This window comes from Zonotrichia albicollis, chromosome 1 (assembly GCF_047830755.1).
Source record: "Zonotrichia albicollis isolate bZonAlb1 chromosome 1, bZonAlb1.hap1, whole genome shotgun sequence".
In the NCBI taxonomy this organism is placed as follows: domain Eukaryota; kingdom Metazoa; phylum Chordata; class Aves; order Passeriformes; family Passerellidae; genus Zonotrichia; species Zonotrichia albicollis.
Genome location: NC_133819.1, coordinates 120129468 through 120151383, shown reverse-complemented (window position 1 = coordinate 120151383; position 21916 = coordinate 120129468). Strand labels below are relative to the sequence as shown.

The following is a 21916-nucleotide window of genomic DNA, read 5'->3' as shown; positions in this document are numbered from 1 at the left end:
TTTTTTCAGGTCTCAGGGAGATGGAAAGCCAACCACAAGACAGAAGATGACAGCCATGGCACAAAACAGTGCAACAGGAATGATCATGCAGCCTAACCTATGTGTTGTTTCTTCCAAGTTTGTTCACAAAGGATGATGGTGAGAGCTTTTGAAGATTTAGGCATTTAAAGTACATATTTTTTGCTTTATTCTCTTTTTAACTGCTGAGAAAATCAGCACTGGTATGGAAAGAAACAAGGTAGATGGGGGGATGGAACAACTACTGTACCTACTATAAATCCCAAGCAGCAATCCTGCAGGCTCTGCTTGTGAAGTGAGTGAGTTTTTTATTTGGTACTCCAGATAAAACTACACCTGCTGGTAAACTATTTTCACCAGCACTACATATGCACTTGTTCACTTGCTCCCCAAAGCTAATCTAATAAATGCAAATGGACTGAGTGAGTGATCACAAGAGCCAGGTTTTGGGTTGTGTTTACCTACACAGAGCTCAGAGAATACAGAGTTAAATGCTGCTCTCAAACAAGCTTTATTTTTGTTATTTGCATTTCAGCACAATCTAAACGAACAGATCCACCACAGAGGGTTTGAGTAGCACAGCAGTAACAGGAGCCACAAGAACAAGCCTCCCAGATTTCACACACATGCCCAACCACCACTGGGCACTCACAATTACAGTGTCACCCCACAGAAATACCAACACAAAGTAATTTAGTGAGATAATACATGAGAAACCCCATGTAGCTCTTCAGCTGTGAATAAAACTACCACTGCCCAGGAGCCAGGATGTGACACCCTGTCACATCATCACTCATATCCAGCATTCTGGGGCAGCTTGAGCTCTCTTAATTTTTCCTCAGAAAATCCCTACTAGTAACCAATAATTGGTGGTAGAGACTGATGCCCATGAGGCAGATTTTCACATGTAGCTGATGTCTGTGGGAGAGATTTCACAACCAATTTAAGGCAGTTGAAAACCTTGATGCAGCCAAAGAGGTGAGGAAAACAGAAATGTCCCTTCTTACAGCACCATCTGCTTATGTTAGGTACAACATAAACCTCTTTGTCTCATGTGTAAAATATGGGTATCAAAGGGAGTATGAGGTTTATTATATAAACCATCAGGCACTGCAGGTTACGTGGTATAGGAAGTTAAGTGTGAGGTTCTGCCTGTTAACAAAACTGCAGCCTGCCATTAACTGCCATACTGGCATAAAAGGCAGATAAGAAGTGTCCTAGAAGAAGTTATCCTACTTCCCAAAGCACTCCCATCAAAGTGCTCTGCTGCAGTGATGAAATCACATGCTGCTGAGTTCCCCAGACAGTATATTCCCCCCAAACACAGTAGGACTGCCATGAATTAGGCTCCTGGACAAAAAGATTGTCTCTTCATGAATCTGTACTGCTATCACAGACTGGAGAAAGACAGGAGTGGAAAGACAGAACAGGCCAAAAGTTTATACAGAACCATAGAATGGTTTGGGCTGGAAGAGATCTTAAAGATCCAGTTCTAACCTCCCTGCCATGGGCAGGAACATCTTTCACTAGGCAGGGTTCAGAGCCTCATCCAGCTTGACATTGAGAAACAGGGTTGGACAAAGGGTTTTGACAAATTTTGTTTTCTAAATATGTCAGCTTTGCACAATATAATGAAACGAATCCCCTGCTATTACAACATCAGCCTTCATGACAGAAGTACTTGTGGGCAATTTCAGCAGAGGGGAGGGTTCAGAAGGACATGGAAATCACATGTGTATCACACAGTGGCAGTGCAGTCCTATGGCCACCAAACCCATTTTGATGCTAAAAACAATCAGTATCCATCCAGCTGCTTTAACAGCCCTGGAATGGATCCAGTGTCAATATCCAGTGCACATCTGTGCTCAGATGCTAGGACAGCACTGGCTTGATCAGACAAATACACAAATGCAAAGGTGCAAGCATAGAGCCTTCTACTTCAACAGGGTGACTGAAAAGTGCTCCCTCCCCAGCAGAAAGAAATATGCACCCCAGAAGTCACAGGGCTCTTCCCTCATTTGTCTTGTGCTGTGGTAGCAGCATGAATCAGATGCTCAGAGTCCAACATGAAGCAGAATCTGATTTAAGCAAACTGTACACACAACCACGTGGACTTTTTAAATACAGGAAAATAATATTAAAATGTTGTTTCCTTTCTCCCTGCCCCACTTCCCTTTCTCAGTTGACAGCTGGTTAACTGCTCGGAAGGTGCACGCTCCTTCCCACCCTTTACCCAGTGCTCCCCGTGGGGCTCTGTGCAGCCAAATGCTTCACCACCTCTTTTTAATACTGAACCACAGCACACAGCCACTTCCTCAAGCTAGTGGCTGCACTCTCAGGGACAGCACCTGCAGCAGCTCAGCAGGAGCAATTGATGCTCAGCAGAAGCAATTGATTCACAGCAAAGCAAGATACAGTTGAGAGCTTCCTTCCACAGAACTCAGCAGGAAAGGGGGATGTTGCCTCCAGACAGACAGAATGACCATGATGGGTGCTGTCTTGCTGTTATATGGTTCCTGTTGAGTGTGTGACCATGCTTTACTTTGGTTTTGCTCCTCATACAGAGCACCTCATATAGAGCATAAAAGGAAAGATAAATATATGACAATTATAGAGATTGTAAGAGGAAAGATAAATATCTGTCAGAATTTTGACCCAAACCAAATTTCCAAGCAGTCTTTTACAGACAGCTATGAAGCGTGCAGATTTTTCCCAATCACACAATAAAAGCACCCCAGTTCAACAGCCTTCTTAGCAAAGCCAGATGGTAAAAAGATGATAAAGCAGAACAGAATACAGTAAGCTGACATTTTCTGCAGGGGACTTCCCCTCCCCAATCAAAAATGACCTTCATTATTTCTTAGCTAGCATGACTTTTAAAAGCAAAATATGGATAATTTAAATAGAAGCATGATTTGCAAAATGGTTGGAAATATCCCTTAGAACATTTTTCCACCTTTGACCACCTCTGTAGCACAAAAAAGCCTTCAGTAATGCAAGAAATCTGCTCCAACTTTTATGCAAGTCAATGTCACTGACAACTGAGCAAGAAAGAAACCACAGTCAAGTCTTCACTTCAAAGCAGTGTTTAGTTAAAGATGAATTACGTGACCTTTTGGCAGTGTACAATGGAACAGAAGTCAAAATTACCCAAATTCTTCCATGCTCTAAACAAATTCAGTCCCGTATCTATGAGAAACTACCTCTGTGTTAGAATAGACCACACTTTCCAGAACATGTTTAAGCTAATAAAGTTTCATGGAAGCCTCAAAGAGAGCAGATAAGTCTTCTTCTGTTTGGGGACGTGGTGATAGTTTAGTCACTCTCTCCTGCAAGATGAAAGAAAAACTGGATTATAAATGGATACCAATAAAATTAATCAAACAGTAGGTGAACTACATGTCTCTGTATTCCTTCACAGAGAATAACAAAGTTTTGCAAAATAAGTAATCAAGTAATTAAATTGAAGCATCATCAACTGTACAGTACTTTCAAGAACACATAAGCTAAAATTCCCTGTAATTAAATACACAGAAGCAAGATCAGAATGCTGTTCAGTTTCTGAGTCAAGCACAGCAAACATGGGCCTTCTCCATCACAGATGTCACTACACTGGAGGACATTATCCTGAGAATATAGTCCATTTTAAAATTAATTTTTCGGCACTGAACTAGGAGTTGGAGTTTTAGGGACCAAGACTCTCAAAACACTACACCTCCCAAGGCCCAGGAGCTGCTGTAAATGGGGAGAATAAACAGCACCTGTAAGTCAGACTCTGAAAAAGAGACATAGCAAAGGAAAAGTATCTTAATAAACAGCCCCACACCTCAGAGTCAGAATACAAAGGAATTGTGGTTGGTCTTCATTTGGACACTGATTCAACAGAATGTGCATTTGCTAAAGCCCCAATGACTGCAATGAAACTCAGGTATGAGCTTTAGGGCTCTGCTTGACAAAATAAGCACCAAGGCAGGGGCTGCAATTCAGAAAACCCTGTGCTAGTGAGGATGAGGAGCTGCATTAGTGTAGGTACCCACTTACTGCAGGAACATCCAGCTGAAAGGGCCCAACATCAGTGTACTCATACAGGTCATGATTAGAACTTCCATGTTTTCAACAACCAATGATTTTAACTTTTACTGAAATACTGGAGAGAGTTAGAGATGTCTGCAAAGACAGAATCCACGCCCACACTAGGAACACATTATCTTTAGATGAAATGTGTTTTAGCAAGAGAATTTCCTCTGCTGCAACCTGTTTCAACATCTCCCTTGTGGAAGATGCTGCCCTCCAGCTTTAAAGTTCCCCCTTTTTTCACATGTGGACAGTGGATATCATTTGCTGAGGTCCTTGCCTGAGGCAGGGAGTGGGATGCAGGAGAAGGGGCTCCCCAGTGCCCTGCTTGGGCAGGAGGCTCAGCTGAGCCCCCTGGAAGCAGGGTGATGCCACAGCACAGGGCTGCAGCCATGCGCTTCCCCTGGCCCGTGGGATGCCACTGTGGCAGGCTGGATGTGGTCACACAGCAAGCCAGGCCACCACACTGCCAAATCAACGTGAAACAGTGGTGAGAAGTCAGCTGTGAGGTATTCACAGCTCATAATCATGGTTAGCATGGCTTGTGAGGAGTCTGAGAAGTGCAGCTCTGTGTGCATAATTTTACCTACAGAAGATTCACAAATGGCAATAAAATGGTGGTACCTCTCTCCCCACTGCTGACACCAGTGCTGCTACTCACAGAGATCCAGCCAAAGAGAAGACTGAGATTCTTCTATGCAGTTTTGAAACCAAATGGAAAATTCAAACAGCACTAGGGCAATAGTGTGTTGTTTTTTTCAGACTCATAATATGCAAAATATAACAACACGGTGCTCAAGTATTCATAAATTCAACATATTAGGACTGTCTGGGCCAAAGCCAGTTTTGCAGCTCTGTGCACTGAGATGTCCAGATTTATCTGTAAAATCACACTGGGTGACAAGAGACAGCCAGCCTGACAGCCTGACAGACTGGAGCATTTCCCAGCTCTGGGAACAGAAGGCTGCAAATGGTGCTCCTCCCGTGTGCCTGGACACAGAGGCACCATCACTACCTCTGCACAAGCTTGCTGATCTTTGCTGGTGTCCAGAGAGAGAGGCCCTGGCTCCCTCAGTCTGACTCAGTGCATCCTGGTCCTGTGCCAAACCCAGCAGCTCCGGACTCATCTCTGCCTCAGCCCCACTGGAGCTGCCTCTGGGATGTCTGCAGGGGGTGGGAGGACAGAGAACAGCCCTTCCACAATCTCTTGTTTTCAGTGCCCCCATCTCCTCTCAAACACCACCACTCAGCCACCTTGAACTTTGAGACAGAATCCTCTTTACTAGAATAACTGCTGTCTGTAAACAAGATCAATTTCAACAGCCTCACTTAGGAAGGGAAGTAAAATTTTGTTTTAACTTCCAAGTCTGTCCCAACAGAGCTCCCACCCCAAATCTCAACATTCAAATTACATTTTTCCCTGCAGCCTGCACTTCATGGCATGTAATATACTTGGCAAACTTTTTAGTGCTATCACCACTGCACCACATTGCTCTCCTGATGTGAATGGGCCATTGCTGTATTACAAAGCAAAACTACTGCAAGATGAAAAGCAAAAGAATTATACGAAAAAATAAACTATGGATTAACCCATGGGTACTAACAGATTGTTAAGGAACGCTGATACATTTGCATCATGTTACATCTCATACCAAAAAATAAGGGCTGAGAAACTAGTAGGTCATCTCATTTTACACAGTACAATGAATCACCAATGCCATAAGAAGACAGAAAAAACCCTTCAACATCTTTTGGTTAAGAACCCTTCTCCAGCTAGGCAAAACTTGCATTCAATGTTTGTTTGAAATAAATATGTTTATCACAACAAACCCTCCAAATGTCCCATAACAATGCACAGGCATAACCTACTTCATGGGGGCTCAAGAGACCTTAGTTTTCTTCCTGGCTTTGCCACTGCTGTTGTGTGTGATCCTCAATAGTTGCACCTTTGTGTCACTTTCTCAGGTGTAAAATAGGAATATTAATATTTACTGTTAATGTAACTGTTCTAAGGTGCTCTGAGATTTATGAGTGAGAAGAACTATACAGGATCCACTGTAAAAAGTGAATAACCTTTTGGCCTAAAAATTTTTCACTTTCTCCATAGTAATATTTCCCTTGCAACTCGGTGGGAACAAATACTAGGTCCATAACATCTGAATCAAACTGTTTTTTTACAAGGAAGACTCTGGATTTTGCTTTAAGAGTGGTGTGTTGCTTTTTGCAGTGTCTTTGTGGGCACTGAAACAATAAAGGGTATTACAAGTTTAATCTATATCATCCCAGGGGACCTTATTTCAAATTCTGATGGGGGTCAATGGAACAAAAAAGCCATCTGCGAAGAAAAATGCAACTTCTCAATATGGAAAGTTTAATGCAAAGTGAGTTTGATCATTCTCACCAGATAGCACTTGGTATTAAGGCTTTATCTATAGACCACCTGCACACATAATTAAAGAGAGGTAGTTATGAAAAAAGCAGTATCTACTACAAAGATCACAGGCCTATGAAAAACATCCTCTTTTTAAAAACTGTAACATTAAAAAAAAACCCAAACTAACTGTATCCATGTGAAAACTGCAGCATGCACTCCAGCCCATTGAAAAGAAAAACCTAAGCTGTGGAGTGAAACAATATACAGTTGACTATCCATAATTTTCTCCATTCAAATAGTTTTCATGCACGAATAGAAATAAAACTTTCTGGAAAAGAAGACTTCTGGGTTTTTTTTCCCCAAATCTGTTCTATTTTATTTGACAAGAAAAACTGTTTTGCTCTCTGTCTTACCTGAGGCAGAGTGCCTTTGACTAATGCAGGGATGTCTGCTTTGGAATAACCAATTGCAGCCAAGCCATCATCAACATTCAGATCAAATAGGAATTTCCGGAGTGTGTCTGCCAAAATAAGCCCAGCATCTTTGATTCTGGCAGTGCGGATGTCAGCTCCTAAAATAAGACATAATGCCTTGACTGTAGGGTGGAGAGAGCAGAGGAAGCCTGTCCTGGACTTAATTTAATCATAATATCAGCTGAATACATATCCATACATAACAGTCACTGCCCTAAAAGCAACATGAAGTAAAAAGAGGAATCAGTCCTTATTTTACAGTTGGAATTGTTTGTGAAAGGTGGAATAAAACAAGATCAGAGGCACGTTAACTGCTGCCAGAAAGACTAACTGCCACATGAGGTTAACTTCCTTTCCCTCTGTGCTCACAGGGAGAAGCACTTTTTAGTCTGACTAACTGCTGGGAGGAAAGCAGCTAATGCATGAACATCAGTGTTATTTATTTGTATGGACAGTGTGCCAAATGCTAACTTCATTTTAAGGCCTTGAGTTTGCTGACATCTAGAGGACTGTTCTGTTCAATTACACATTGACAGAGAGGACTGCAGCATGCGGGCTGAAAAAGCGGGAGACAGCAGGGCAGTGTTCAGCACGCTGAGTAAATTCTAAATTTATTGCTATTTGAATATGTGCTGACTTGTGTAGGGTACTGTAGAACTGAAGAGGAGGAACTGCTCTCTTTGAAACAACTACTGAACAGTAATGAAAACACCAATACAAAATGAAAGATTAGAAATATTTCTTACAGAATAGCTCGTGTTCCCTTCTTCAATGAATGTTCAGGACTTAGTTAAAAGTAATAATAAAAGTATGTCCAAACAGGAGACCCAAGTTCCTCCATATGATTTCTTTCAAAGTAACCCGAGCTAAATTGGATCTCTGTGTGACCTCAGTGATGTTACAGCAGAACTATGTTAGGTCCAAGTGCCACACTGAGAGATGAGTAAGAGCAACACACAGCTACAGGAAAAATATCTTCTGTGATCTTCACACAGCTCAGTGTAACATTCAAAGCGAGTTAACTGAACAGGAGACCTGCAAGCTCACTTGAAGAGCTCAGATATTCAGGCAGTAAGGCTGGCACTAATGTAGTAAATAATGTCTGGGAAAAGCTGATAAATAAGATATGAGAGAGTCTTGTACAAACTCTTGTACTGTTGGGGCTATGTCATGAAGTCTAAGTTTATCCTGGGTTTTGCTGTGGAGGGGTAACTAAGACATAAATCCACTATCTTCAGATGGTAAAGTAAAAGGAAAAGGGAGGACTATGGTGGTGTTCACAGGGGTCCCAGGAAGAGGGAAGAGACGAGGACCCCCTCCATGTTTCAGAAGGCTAATTTATTATTTTATGATATATATTATATTAAAATGATATATTAAAACTATACTAAAAGAATAGAAGAAAGGATTTCATCAAAAGGCTAGCAAGCAAGAAAAATAATGAAATGATAACAAAAGCTCCTGACTCTCAGAGAGTCTGAGCCAACTGACTGTAATTGGCCATTAATTAGAAACAGCCAACATGGACCAATCAAAGATGCACCTGTTGCATTCCACAGCAAAAGATAATCGTTGTTTACATTTTGTTCCTGAGGCCTCTCAGCTTCTCAGGAGAAAAACCCTAGCAAAGGGATTTTTCAGAAAATATCATGGCTACAGAGGAGGATAAAATATGACAGTAAATGTGACTGTTAGTTGTAAAATATTACTATAGTTCTAGTACTTTCTTTTTGCTCAGCTTAAAAGATTCATCAGTCTTTAATTGCTCTTAGAAAATCTCTGGCCACATGCACACCTATTTCAACTGTCTAAGAATCCATCCAGGGAGGTATTAGGCTTTTTCTGGCTGTACCCAAATTCACAGCTGTACATACACACAACATAACTATTTAGTAATCTGCTTCATGTCATAAAATACCTTCTTAGTCATTGCATTTGGCAACATGACAGATTTGAATCAGCTACTGTAGTCAGTTGGACTCTGGAGTGGACTCAGAAGTAAACACCCCAGATGGGAATTAATAAATTCAATCCCATGTGACATGTTTTCAGCAGAATCCCTTTCCAGCAAGGCACACAATGACGTAGTTAAAATTTCTACTGACAAAATTAAGACAAATTCTAAAGACAGAATTTATGGCAGAAGTTAATACCACAAAACCTAAGGGAATTGCTTTTCAGTCACTTGTTCTAAAATCAAGAGCCAGAGCTGAAAATTTGTGATATGCTGTGCTGACCAGTTATCCAGACACATTTTGTTCAATTAATTTTAGTTGTGTGCAATTGCTGTAGGAACACAGATATTTATTAGCTCAGTATATGACTCCAGCTAAGTTTGTGGGTTTTTTTGAACATAGGCAGGACAGCATACATTAGAGGAAGCCTGAACAACCTCACAGACTGTTTATGAGATAAACAGAACTTTTGCCCAGTGTAGTTTTTCTGACCATGTTGTTTGACACCCTCTATAAAATACTATAAATATAGAAAATGCCATAAAATAATATAGCATATATAATTATACTATATATAAAATACTATAAAATATCTATATTAAAGTCCCATTCTTCTTGAGATCCTCACTGCTTTGAGATTACTTACACAAGCAAGTCATACATGTGAGTAGACTGCTGTGACTTGCATACAGAAGGCTGACCATACAAGGGACTGAACACAAATTTTCCAAATACCAGGAGAGTTGACCTAACCACTTTTTCTCCACTGCCTGCACTGCTGTGCATGTGGCTGTGCCTGCTCCTTGGCCAGCATGTGTTTTAGCAGCAGTGTAGCCACAACACAAAACCTAGTGCAGGCAAAGCCCCTGACCTTAGACAAATAAATGAGCTCAGTGCAGAGCCATGCTGTCACAGCTAGACTGCTCACAGCTCTGAGACTAATCACTGGAAGCTGGTTTATTACACACAGTCATGCTGGAGGTATAATAAAGGGCTATGCTTTCTCTTAGGACACCCTTTGGTATAACGAGGCACTGTATGACAAAATAACCTTTAAATGAGCTGTCAGCTTGCAGCATTTACTTTTATTCTGCTAAAAATCAGAAAAGGCCATTTTGTTCATTAATCTCTTTTTAGCCATTACATATGTGTTCACAGAAGAGCAACTCCAGGAAAAGTTTTCCCTTGGCATCAGCCACTGAGAAATTCCAACACCTACAAACAAGCTTAGGCCTACATTAGAAAGACCAAAACCCACAGCTGTGTGCCATGGAAAAAAGAGCAGGAGTGATTCAAAATATCACTGTTCTAATTCACTGCAACAGCAGGGAATTTGTTAGGGAAAATACTTCCTTTTAGCCAACAAATGCCCCTGAGTACTGGTTCACTTTGTAGTTACTACTCTTCATAAGTGACAAGAGTTGTGCCAATCACAGTTACTCTTGTTTGATTTGCAACAGACCTCCAGTTAATTTCAGCTGTCTACTTTTCTGGCCAAGTATCAGATTTCTCCAGCTTGCTCCTCTAATCACATAATTCAATATCAAAATTCAGCATTATTCTATCTAATTTGCATGATATCTAGTTCCACAGTCTTGTTTTCTAAACTTAAACCCCTCCCAACCACCAATGACAACTGCTTGCACACAGTTTTTTCAATCCCAAAATGTCATTTTGGAAAGATTTCCATTTGTACACAAGAACTGTACCCACAGACATTCCTACCTAGAATCTCTGCAGCTTCTAAGTGACGTTTAGGATGTATCTGTGCTGTGAAAGCAAACACTGCTGGGGATGTCAGCACCACAGAAAGGCCATGAGGCTGGGGAAAAAAAGAAAAAAGAAAGAAAGAATAAAACACATCAACAGGACATGTACTTTTAACTTCAATGGACTTTAATGCTCATTAATGACAGATAACAGATATTTGAAATGTAGATTAAGAACCCAAAAATAAACAAGTTTTACCACTAAAGAGTGATCCACATTATAATCCTTTGGTTTGTAAGTTTTCACCAAACCAGAAATAGGGTAAGACATTCCATGGCTGGAACAGAGAGCAGAGAGAGAGTGGTTAGGGCAGCTCTCCTGGTATTTGGAAAATTTGTGTTCAGTCCCTTCTGTGGTCAGTTTTCAGTATGCAAGTCTCTTCAGTACAGATTCTCAGAAGGCATTGACAGGTATGATGTGGATGTTAGGTACAGACAACCTTCATCCCTCTGCACCTCAGGGACCTAGCTGGAAAAAACAGTACCTACTTACTTTGTGAGGGTGAAGTTATATTACTTCACTGACTGAACTGAAAGATCTTCAGTTCCTAAAGTAATGTAAATATGCCAAAAATATCATAGTCTGCATACCTATGTGTTCACACTGCCTGAAAAAAAGAAACTTTAATTTTAAGATATAATTATAAAAGTAGACTTGCTAAAAGAAAAGGAATGAAAGGAAGGTCTCTGAAGAGAACAACTGCTAATAACTTCTGTACATGATTCACTTCTAGGCTTTGCTTCTTTGAGATTTTCATCCAAATGAAACTATATTGCCTTGCAATATTAATTACAGCTCATTTCAGACTGCTGATTGCCTGTCCCACAGACAAACTTGCAGATAATTGCATCAGTTCAGGAAAAACTCAAGATGACATCATTGCTGTCTCACTGCAGAACAGCTGGCATGGAATCTTACGTTTTAAATGTCATTGACTTTTTTACTCTTGTTTTTGCTACCAAGGAAGGTAAAAAAGCCTGTGTTTAGTAATTTTCACATGACTGGCTCTGAGTATCACAGCCCAAGAATACACAATCCTTATACTCATAAATGACAGGAGCCCATCAGTTTGTCACAACACACAGGTCCTTCAGCATCACAGGCCAGGCTACAATCCCTTACTCTACATTCAGCAACAAGGGCAGCAACATCTTTGACAATCTGAAACAAACACTAGCTGTTAGCTGACCTCAGATGGGGTTGCTATTTCTCTGTACTCACCAGAGATGAACACCAGCATTGCCAAAGCCAATCCCAGCAAAGGCACTTGCCAGGTGCATGTTGGCTCTTGCTTCGCGGTCTTCAGGGTTTCTGATGGCTCTGTGCACCATGGAGGCAAATGGTACCAATGAATTCACAAACAGATTGGTGATTCAGGAGGGAGAAGGGAGAGAGGGCTTCTTTATGGGCAGATATACAAAAAATCTAAAAGATAAGCTGAGATTAAAATGGTGGAAATGGAATCAAGTCATGCTTCGGTAAAAGAACAATCCTGTGTCTGGATCACTTAGGTAGATCATACCGGTTCACTGAAGGGCAAGCTTTCTTTCACTTTTCCAAAAAAGAAGTAAATAGAGTGAATTTAACCATATACAATTCTGTGGTGAATCAAAAAATTCTAGTTAGAATCTATGGTAATTCTGTGTATGGCTCCAGGATCACTCCAGTTTTCTCACCATCTCATTAGGTGGTGCTCTAGACTCCACCACCTGTGGAAGAAGACAGGATTCCCTGGCTTCCTGTGTCTCAGGATCCTTGTGCAGTTTGACAGTAAGGAGAAAATGTCTCATTAATAGATTCCAAAGGAACAAAACCCAACTATTTTGACTCACTAGGTACTGTAAAAAGATTTTTCAAAAAAAGCCTACATTGATTTTTAATAGAAGTGCACATGGGATGCAAAAGCTGTAAAGGGGCTGAAACTTTATTGACAAGGATCAACACCAACTCCCAGTTAAGGCAATACCTATTCTAAACTGAAGGTCTTCTAAGAATGAGCAGGCTTGCAATAAATGCATAATTTTGCACATTCATAACTGCATGTCATTACCTTCTTGATGGGTGTGCAAGTATCTTAATTTACACTGAAGGCCACAGAAATAACATCAGCAGTATTTTATTCAGTTTGTTACATATTCCCCTTATACTGTCATAGAAAGGAGATTCTGGCAAAAAAATTCTGCTCCCATATTAACTGAACAGCTTGAAATACCTTTAACTGAGGACTTCAAGAATAGATTCACATAGGCATTAAAAAGCTACCTCCTCAAGATGAACTACTAATCCCAATTTTATCTGAAATTCTGAATTTTATCTGAAAAATATTTTGCTTTATTTAAGAAAAATCCAGGGTAGAAAACAAAAGCTTAATGTTGCAGCCTGCCTCATCCTAGCCCAAAATTCCCATTCTTGCAGGCCCGCCCTTTGGGGCACTGTGTGCTGAGCACCCTGCAGGGGGGATGGCTGTTAAGTGTGTTACCTTTTCAGGTACTTGGCGACAATTCTCAGAGCGTGCAGAGCCCAGACGTCGCTGACGGGGTTGCTGCCTTGGTAGGCTGGGCGCTCGATGGGGTTAGAGGGGCAGGGGCTGCGCTGGTGGTAAGGGAGAGCAGTGTACGACTCCAGGGCATGGCTGACAGAAAGATGGAGAAATCAATTACTTAAGGGAGAGAGCTCCCTGTCACTGCCCTGCTGTCCTTTGAATGCAGGCTCTTTTTTATTTCTGGTGTCCAATGGTTGCTGAAACAAGAAATACAATCTCACAGACAGTGGGAGAATGCTGGGCCAGCACCTCCAGAGCACCTCCTCTCCCACACACACACAGAAGGCAATCTAAACACGGTCCCTTTCTATCAGCTCACACCTGCTAAAAGCCTGCTTGGGTGCACCAGCACCTGTAGTGTTTTTCACTGAAGAGGGCTGTGCATGTGCAATGAGTGCTTTTCCTTTTTGTAGGACAGGAACCATAAGAGACTTTAGCACTGGAAACTTCATAGGGTACTTTTCTTTTAGAAGTACTGACCTTGAAAAAAGATGGGTATGATATTTAAGCTAAGTGAAACTGCCAATAGTCTCATCTCCCAGACACTCATGAGTCTGACCACATAAAAAAGGGGCACTGCCTACATGGCTCCATTAAGATGAACAAAACTACAGACAAACCATTTTCATTGATGAAAAAAGGCCTTTTTTCCATTATAGACATTGCAGGCCAGGGTCCTTCACCACGCTTAAGAAGTCACAGTTTCATTACATATCTATTACTCTAATATCCATAGCACCCAGAAGAAAAGTAAGCTCTGGCTCTCCAAAAATAAATGTCAATGTATTTTTTGTAGTTAAGGTGATGGTCTAAGATGAATAAAATTTTGTGCCAAGTGAAAAGCAAACTATGAGATTGGTTCCCAGATGACCATAGCTGGGTGAAGACCTGCTAGTACCTCACAAGCTTTTATGAATTTTTATTGACACATCATGGCTTTTGTTAGAAATTGTTATTCTCTATTTCCTGCCATGTCTGTGATTTATGATAAATGCTATTACAATTGTCATTCATCATCTATCTCCACGAGCCCCTAAAAAGGGACACTTGGACTCTCTTCCCTGACAACAGCTATTCTGGAAGCAAAGAGTTTCTCCAGTGCACTGCAAAAGCATTCAGATTTCTGCAAATGCAGGTTTTGTTTCCACACATTCTGAGGGAGGCAGTGAAACTAAGGAAGAGGAAAGTCTGACACAGCTCACCTTAACAAGAACAGCAAACAGAAAAAAAAATCATCCTCTTGTGCTCTCAAAATACATTTTTTCTACAATCATCACAGTAAAAATACAAAATTTAAATAAATTCAAGTAGCAGCCTTGCAGAAACTCACCAAAGCACATCAAAGCCACTGTTGGCCACTATTCGTTCAGGCATAGACAGTGTGTGTAAAGGATCAATGATGCCCAACGTGGGCTTAATGGCTCTTGAAGCAATACCTGCAATGTGCAAAGGGAGGAAAATCAGTTAAAGATGTTTTGCAACAAAATAGCACAAGATGAGCTTAATGTTCAAAACATGACAATAAGGAGGGAAAAATATTTGAAACTATGAACATGAAGGCAAAGAGAGAGACGGGAGGATAGGGAGTATTTATGAATGTAAACTGATGATGAAGTCTCTCTAAAAGAGTAACATGATTTGAGACTTTTGCCTGAAGCAGATTTTACCAGACAACATTCTCTCTCTGTTTGCAACCCTCCCTGAGCAGCCTTGCAAGATGTCTGTGGCATCTGCAGTATTCTTAGATTTGTGTCTTCTGTGGACAGGCAGAAGGCAAAACTGGTTTGTACAACCAATTGTTGCAATCAATTGTTATTGCCAATTGCTGTCTTCAGCATCTGTAATAACCATGCCCTTGTATTTCGGTTAAGGGCACAAAGATGTAGCTCTGAGACAGACAGACAGACAGACAGACAGACTGATTGACTACATATAGACTAGAAAACTCTTGAGCTATTGTCTCCTTAGCACACCCATCTGGGTCCCGAGTTCTGCAGACTGTGTGGTGTATAAAATCCACATGTTTAGAAGCAAAACCTTAAGCAGCTGTGAAGCTCAAGATGACATTTTAGCCTTAATCTTTATTTGCCAGGGATGAAAAGGCCAAAGGAAGACAGTGTCCCTCACTTGCACAGCATCCCAGGCCTGAGGTTTCCAAAGTCAGGAAAAGGAACATTTGGTTGCAATTACACAACAAAGAAACAGAAGTCTTAAAAGTAGAAAGAAAAATACAGAGGAAATAAGGAACAGTTGGTTGACCCTGAATATAAGTAGAAATTTCCTTTGCAATTAACATTTTCTGCCATTTAAGGACTTGAAAGATTTTAGTTTCCTGTTTTGCCTTCAAACTATAATCCACTGTATTACATAGGTATTTCATTATGTTAATATGATATAAATTTAATTCAAGGAGGAAACCTTTAAGCTTTTAAAATTTGCCTTTGGCTGTTGAATCAAACAAAATGACACCTGAAATGACATGCAGCATCCTCTCCTTTCAAGGCAGGGAAATAACAAAGACATGGGAAAAGCAATTGTCTTGAATAACACACAAAAAACTCCACAAAACAAACAAATAAAAACCAAAACAAAGCACCAAAACCTCACCGGTTTTAACTTTTAGTTCTTTGAAGTCAAAAATGGCAACACCAGTGGTTTCACTTCCAGTGCCAGATGTTGTAGGAACTTAAAAGCAAGAATGGAGATAACAACAAATAAAAAGAAATATATAAAACTGCAATTTAAATAATAAAACCACAATAGTAACACCACCCAAAATACAGGGCCCAGGAAATCTTGGAGGTATCCCTGATCCAAAGCCAAGAGATCAAAGGGAAACTGCTACTTTGATCTCTTTTCTCAGTAAAGGAGTCTAGCTGAGCTAAACAAGACAAAGTAAGTATAAAACCTCTGACTTTACCTCCACTGAATTAAACAGCAAAATGGCTGCTGAATACAACTAGAGGAGAAGTTAGCCCAGAGGAAGCTGAAACAGCCACAGTAAACTGATTTCAGTAGAAATATCAGGGAGTGTAGAATGCCTCACCTTCTCCTGGCCCCAACTCTCCAAACACTCTCCTCGTGCTTTACCTGCAATGAGTGGCTTGAGGGGCACAGTGACTGGCTTCCCTTTCCCAATAGGAGCATTGACATAATCCAGGAATTCTGCTGAAGGGCTGGCTGCATACAGGTTGGCAGCTTTGCAGGTGTCCATCACAGAGCCACCTCCAACAGCAACATAGGCATCAAACTCTCCCTTTTTAGCAAATTGGATGGCATCCAGGAAACTTAGGACACAAGAAAGATTTTCCAATTAGTCAGGGTAAAACCAGTACACAGGGAAACTAACTATTAATACCAGCATGCAGGCCACAAGGAGGGGTTTAAAAAGCCATATGAAGTCCTGTAAAGGCCTAGGCACTACTTGGAGAAATGCACTGTCAAAAGTAAATTGTACCTTTGGTCTGTTGGCTCCACACGGACATTATCATATATTTGAAAGTTTATACCATATTTTGTCAAGGAGTTCAATACTGCATTTACAGGAGGGAGTTTGGAGAGGTTTTTATCTGTCATCAAACAAACTCTTCTAGCACCAAGATTCTGCAGGTCCTACAATAATGATAAAAAAAAACAAACAATGAGTATAAAATCATACACATCACTATTTAAACACTAATCCAAATCAACTGAACCATTTGATAACAATAAACCCCTGACTTAAAAAATAGTTGGTTATTGCAAAATTTTTAAAACCATATCAGCTGAAGAAAAAGAGTATTAACCACACACATGTAGAACAGAGAAAGCAGAATAAAATTTAAAGCTGCCAGATTTATATCGTTGAAGTCTTAAGATAGAAGAAAACTAAAGTTGTTGAACCACATGGAACTACTTTATACTATAGTAAAATACAAAACATTTTTAAAAATATTTTTTTCCTAAGTTCCTGTGAGAAAAAAAAAAGGCCTTTTCACAGACTGTCTCCATTAACTGCCTACCAAAGCACAGCATTAAAATATTGAAAATGTAATACTGGATATTTATTTATTGATGAAAAACCAAAATGAGGCAAAAAGAAGAAAAACAACACTACATCCTAACGTTTGCTAAGTTGTCACAATAGCTATACAATATGTATAAATTATTCTAGTGCTGTTTAAAGATAGGTTCTGTCTAATTTCATTTACTGTCTGACTATAATCTTACTTCACAAATTTTCAAATAAAAAAGAGATCTATTAATGCTAGAAATGCCAAAAATGAGAAAAAATGATTAATGAAAAAAGGCAGTGATAAAAGCACACTGGAACAGTGTATTTAGGTGAACCATCTTCCACTGCTGAAACAAAAATTCTACACTTACACAGGGCAAGCTGAGAGCTGAATGAATATCTAGCTAATTTAATAGAAAGTCTCTGATTGAGTTAATGAGAGCTAGAAAGATGAAAGTGATCTTGAGAAAATCCTGGTGAGTCAGCAGGATTTAATTTCTGAATTAAATTCTTGGTCAGAGAAAAACATTGCTGCCTATTTGTAGCAAAGTATCAATGACCCAATTTTCCCCTGAGCTGCATTTCATACACCACAGCCCCACAGATGCACCAGGCTTCTGTTCTTCAACCAACAGTATGCTCCAACCTTTGTGCACTGATACATTGGACCACACCTATATAAGCTTTCCTTTATTAAGTGGATTGATAGCACTGGCAGCCCTTCAGAAAATAACTTTTTACCAGGGATGGACTCACACCATAGCAGCTTACCATACCAATCTCTTTTGTGACTCCTTCTCCATACCGGATGTTTGAAATGGCCATCTATAAAAAAAGAACATTTCTTTCTCTCAACAAAAATGGCATCTGGCCCTACTTATTCAAAGTAAAATATAAATATTTGATTATGCAAATATTTGTTAAGTGCCATATTTGTCAAGAAGTATTGTTTGTACAGCTTTTAAATGAAATATATTTTATTATTAAATCTACCTCAAATGCATAGTCTGTACTCCCCAGGGTGGGCCGTTCAGGAACTGGAATGGGAATAAAACAATGCAATTAGGAAAAAATAACTTATTTCATTCTGTTTCTCAGCTCTAGAGTTGACAGATTCCCTTGATTTTAGAATCACTAACATATTTCCACAGGTCATCTCAACTTGTCTGGATAACAGTTACCCATTTCACCCCTTGCTGTTCATGAGATTAAATGATCCAAGTACTTGATCTGAGTCATATAATTCAACAAAACAAGTGAGGTTTTCAAGTTTTTTCAAGAATTAAGTATTTTTTAATAAAAACTGAATAAATTAGCAGGAAGGTTGCGTGAGAGTTTGTTTGCAGTCTACAAAGCGCAGAACAGCACATAAAAAAGTAGAACTGTGTATGTGTAGAGCATTCAGGCTGCTACATACAAGATGAGAGGTGCTAGAAATATGTAGGAGCTACATGATAAACTTTGGAACAAAGGCAAATTAATGAGACATCCTCTTTATGTATCCGGATAGAAAACACCTTATATATGCATGGGAGCAATACTAACAGGTGTTTACACTTCTTTTTACTTCTGCCTAGTCCTGAACGTGCAGGTGAAACAGAATTATTTGCTAGAAAATTACCGCGTGCACTGCCAATAATAAATAAGAGTCAGTGTGTTAATATTAATTTTAATTAGAAGATATTTATAAGGACAGTATTTCAGTCATAGCTTCTCTCTGCCATGTCATTTTTGCATGGAATATCACAAAACCGGATTTCTGGTATATTCTGATTTTGCCATAGAGTGAAGCAAACTGCATCAACTGAAACTGCCCATTCTTGTCCAAGAAAACACCAATCAAAGCACTCTGCTCTTCCTGCTGCAGGCATGCCTTATGTCTGCTATATTAATTGAAAATACACAATTTGGATTCCGATCCAATGAGTGACACCATGATAATGAGGCTTGCAGACACGCTGGGGTGCACTGAAGCACTGACCCACAACAGCAACAGATAGATGTATTAAAGCCCTTTATTTCCTTTCTATTCAAGCACAGGGCAGCTGCTCTTTCATTGCCACCTCTTGCCAGGCTGTACATGTTTGACCTCTCCTGGAGCTGGAGTCTGCTGTACTTTCAGCCATTAATTTGACAGGCTAAGGACATGTCCAAACTATTTACTCTCTTGCTTTCTGATAGTACAATAGACACCCTGCTGTTACATTCTTGAAACAAACTTAACTTTCAGGGTGAATTTTACTGAGTTCAAAAATTGTACTATTTCCTTGAACACTGCCAAGAAACCCAAAGAAGTCTGGGTTTTTTCAGCTATAGTCACTGTTCAATAATTTCCCACAATTTAGAGATTTACTGAATTGATATCATCTTGCTACGCTATAGACTCTATTGCTGCCTAAAACTTTCAGAGAGGGTTATTAACTCAGGCTTCAGTTTAGCAAGAGCTTAGTTTGAATTGACTGAGGTAGGTCATCAAGCAGACAAGCAAATGAACGAAATTCTATTTCTCAGCTGCACTATTATCTTGCTGTATGGATCATCTTGGGCAAAACAAGTATCTGAATATATCAATAGCTTTTCCATATGCAAAATGACAATGTCAATTCTTTAGGAAGTGCTCTAAGCATGTGAAACCATGCTACTTAGAGTTACACATTACCAAAATTATGGCTCAAACCACTAATATCAAGTGGATCTGGAGACTAACAAACAATCTGGAGACTGGCAGATAATTAATCTCCTAGCTTCCCTACAGCCCATGCAAACAGAAGCTCCTCCTAGGGTGACTGGGGTAAGCCAGCACAGCTCCCCTGTTCACAGTCCACAATCCCGGCCTAAGTGAGCTGCCTTCTTGGGGCTGACTGTATAAAAAGCCTGTGGAGATTTTATTCCCCAGGCCAACACACACCTTTGTGAAAGGCTACTTTTTATCCATATCTTCCTGTTTCTTTTCTGGTGCAACACGTGTGTATCCAAAAGCAGATCGAAAGTTGAGATGGTTCAGGTGATGAGAGCCTGAGCAAAGTTCAGATCAAAGAACGGGCCCCATGGTATGGGGAGGGAGGGGACAGGAGGCAGTAACTGCAGTTTATGCAGTGTGTGAAAAATGCATATTTTATGATTGGCTTTTCGGAAACATTAAAGTGAATATTATATGTGTTGTGTTAGAAAGTAATGCTGTATTAATTCTCTTATGTACTGTGTTAAATATAGTTTTAGGTTATAAAAAATGTTAAAATAGAAACTATGCTATGTAGGATACTTTTTTTTAAGAAAGGACTTGCAGTGAGATAGCAGCCATAGGACACCTAAATCTTTCAGAGAAAAAGAATTTATTGCCCTCTTATCAGAAGAAATGAACTTCTTCCTGCCTCGAAGGTGCTGTTAGGATTCAGAGGAAGAAGCTGATGATGACCAGACAGAATCCTGTATTTGAAGGGAATTTATGCATCATGTATGAAGTGTATGAATATGCAACAGGCTATTGTTTTTAAGGATTAATCCTTTGTTAACAGGGATCCTTTTTCGGGCTCGTGCTGCCCAGAAAAAGGTACCCGGACATCCGTAACTCTTTGTCTCTCTTGTCTCATATTGTCCTAATTCAATTTGTCCAAATTATTATTGGTCTAACTGTATTACTATTTTTATAACCATTTTATTACTATTAAACTTTTAAAATTTTAAAAACAAGTGATTGGCGTTTTTTACATGTGGGAGCAGTGACTCTCTGCAACAATAACCACTAGCACTGTACAGCTGCAAAATAACAGGTTGTTTACCTTCTCCTTCAGATTGTTCCTTCCCAGCTGTTACCTGCACCCTCTGCCCACGTTGCATAGATACATACAGCCCTCTGCAAGGCCACGGCCTCCTACAGAATTATTTTGGAGAAACAAATTAAGTCTTACCTTGGGAATAAGTGTGGCCATGGCTCGGGCACCGACAACTAGTTAAAATGTTAAAAAAAGGTATGGTTAAAAGGGGGAAAACTAAAGCAGAAAACTAAAGCTTTACATCCTAAAAGCCTCGTGTAGGCGCCCCTTCCACGGGCCTGCAGCTGAGCCCGCCGGTGTGCAGCGGGAGGGTCCGCAGGGGCGGAGCGGCCGCCGCTTTTCGCGTCCCAGCCGCGGGCCCGGCCCCGGGAATGACACCAGGAGGGACACCGGAAGGGACACCGGGAGGGACTCCGTGAGGGCCCCGGCGGTACCCCCGCGCCCCGTCCCGCCGCACTCACGCCGCCCGCTCCAGCTGCCGCAGCAGGCGGGACACCCGCTCCCGCCCCGCCGCCATCGCCCGGATCTGGGGCCGGGCCGGCGGCAGCGCCTCCTCCCGGGACAGCCCGGGACAGTCCCTGGCACAGGGACTTGCTGGATCAGGCGACAAGTGTCCCATTCAGCACCCCCAGCTCACGGCCCTAAGGTCAGCGTTGTCAACACCCAACTCAGGCCTGTTCTAAGGCAAGCAAAATCCGCTTGCTAAACCAGCACAGAATGCCAGTGAAGAGCGTCTAAAATCTAATTAGGACTGAGAGCTTGCTGTGTATTTGTCACAGAAAAATATTGAAAGTTATGGAATTGCAAAGTGAAAATAATAAAAAAAACCTCCATGGTCCTGAAATTAAGTGAAATACTTTTCTGACTCTTCAGTTGTGTCCAGTGACAGGACAAGGAGGAATGGTCTAAACTAAAACACAAGAAGCTTCACCTCAGCATGAGG

The 21916-nt window shown here is 40.6% G+C and overlaps 1 protein-coding gene across 1 annotated transcript; it reads right to left on the bottom strand.

The window, feature by feature from the left end:
* Positions 1 to 487: 487 nt before the first annotated feature.
* ADHFE1 (alcohol dehydrogenase iron containing 1) lies at positions 488 to 21531 on the bottom strand. The gene is made up of 14 exons (XM_005479346.4): positions 21435 to 21531; positions 21109 to 21146; positions 18194 to 18237; positions 17972 to 18025; positions 16664 to 16818; positions 16297 to 16493; positions 15814 to 15891; positions 14537 to 14642; positions 13144 to 13296; positions 11886 to 11984; positions 10863 to 10941; positions 10620 to 10716; positions 6880 to 7037; positions 488 to 3347 (listed from the first exon to the last, which is right to left on the bottom strand). The coding sequence occupies exons 1-14, from the start codon at positions 21488 to 21490 to the stop codon at positions 3264 to 3266; spliced, it is 1398 nt and encodes a 465-aa protein (XP_005479403.2). The 5' UTR covers positions 21491 to 21531; the 3' UTR covers positions 488 to 3263.
* Between the last annotated feature and the right edge of the window lie 385 nt (positions 21532 to 21916).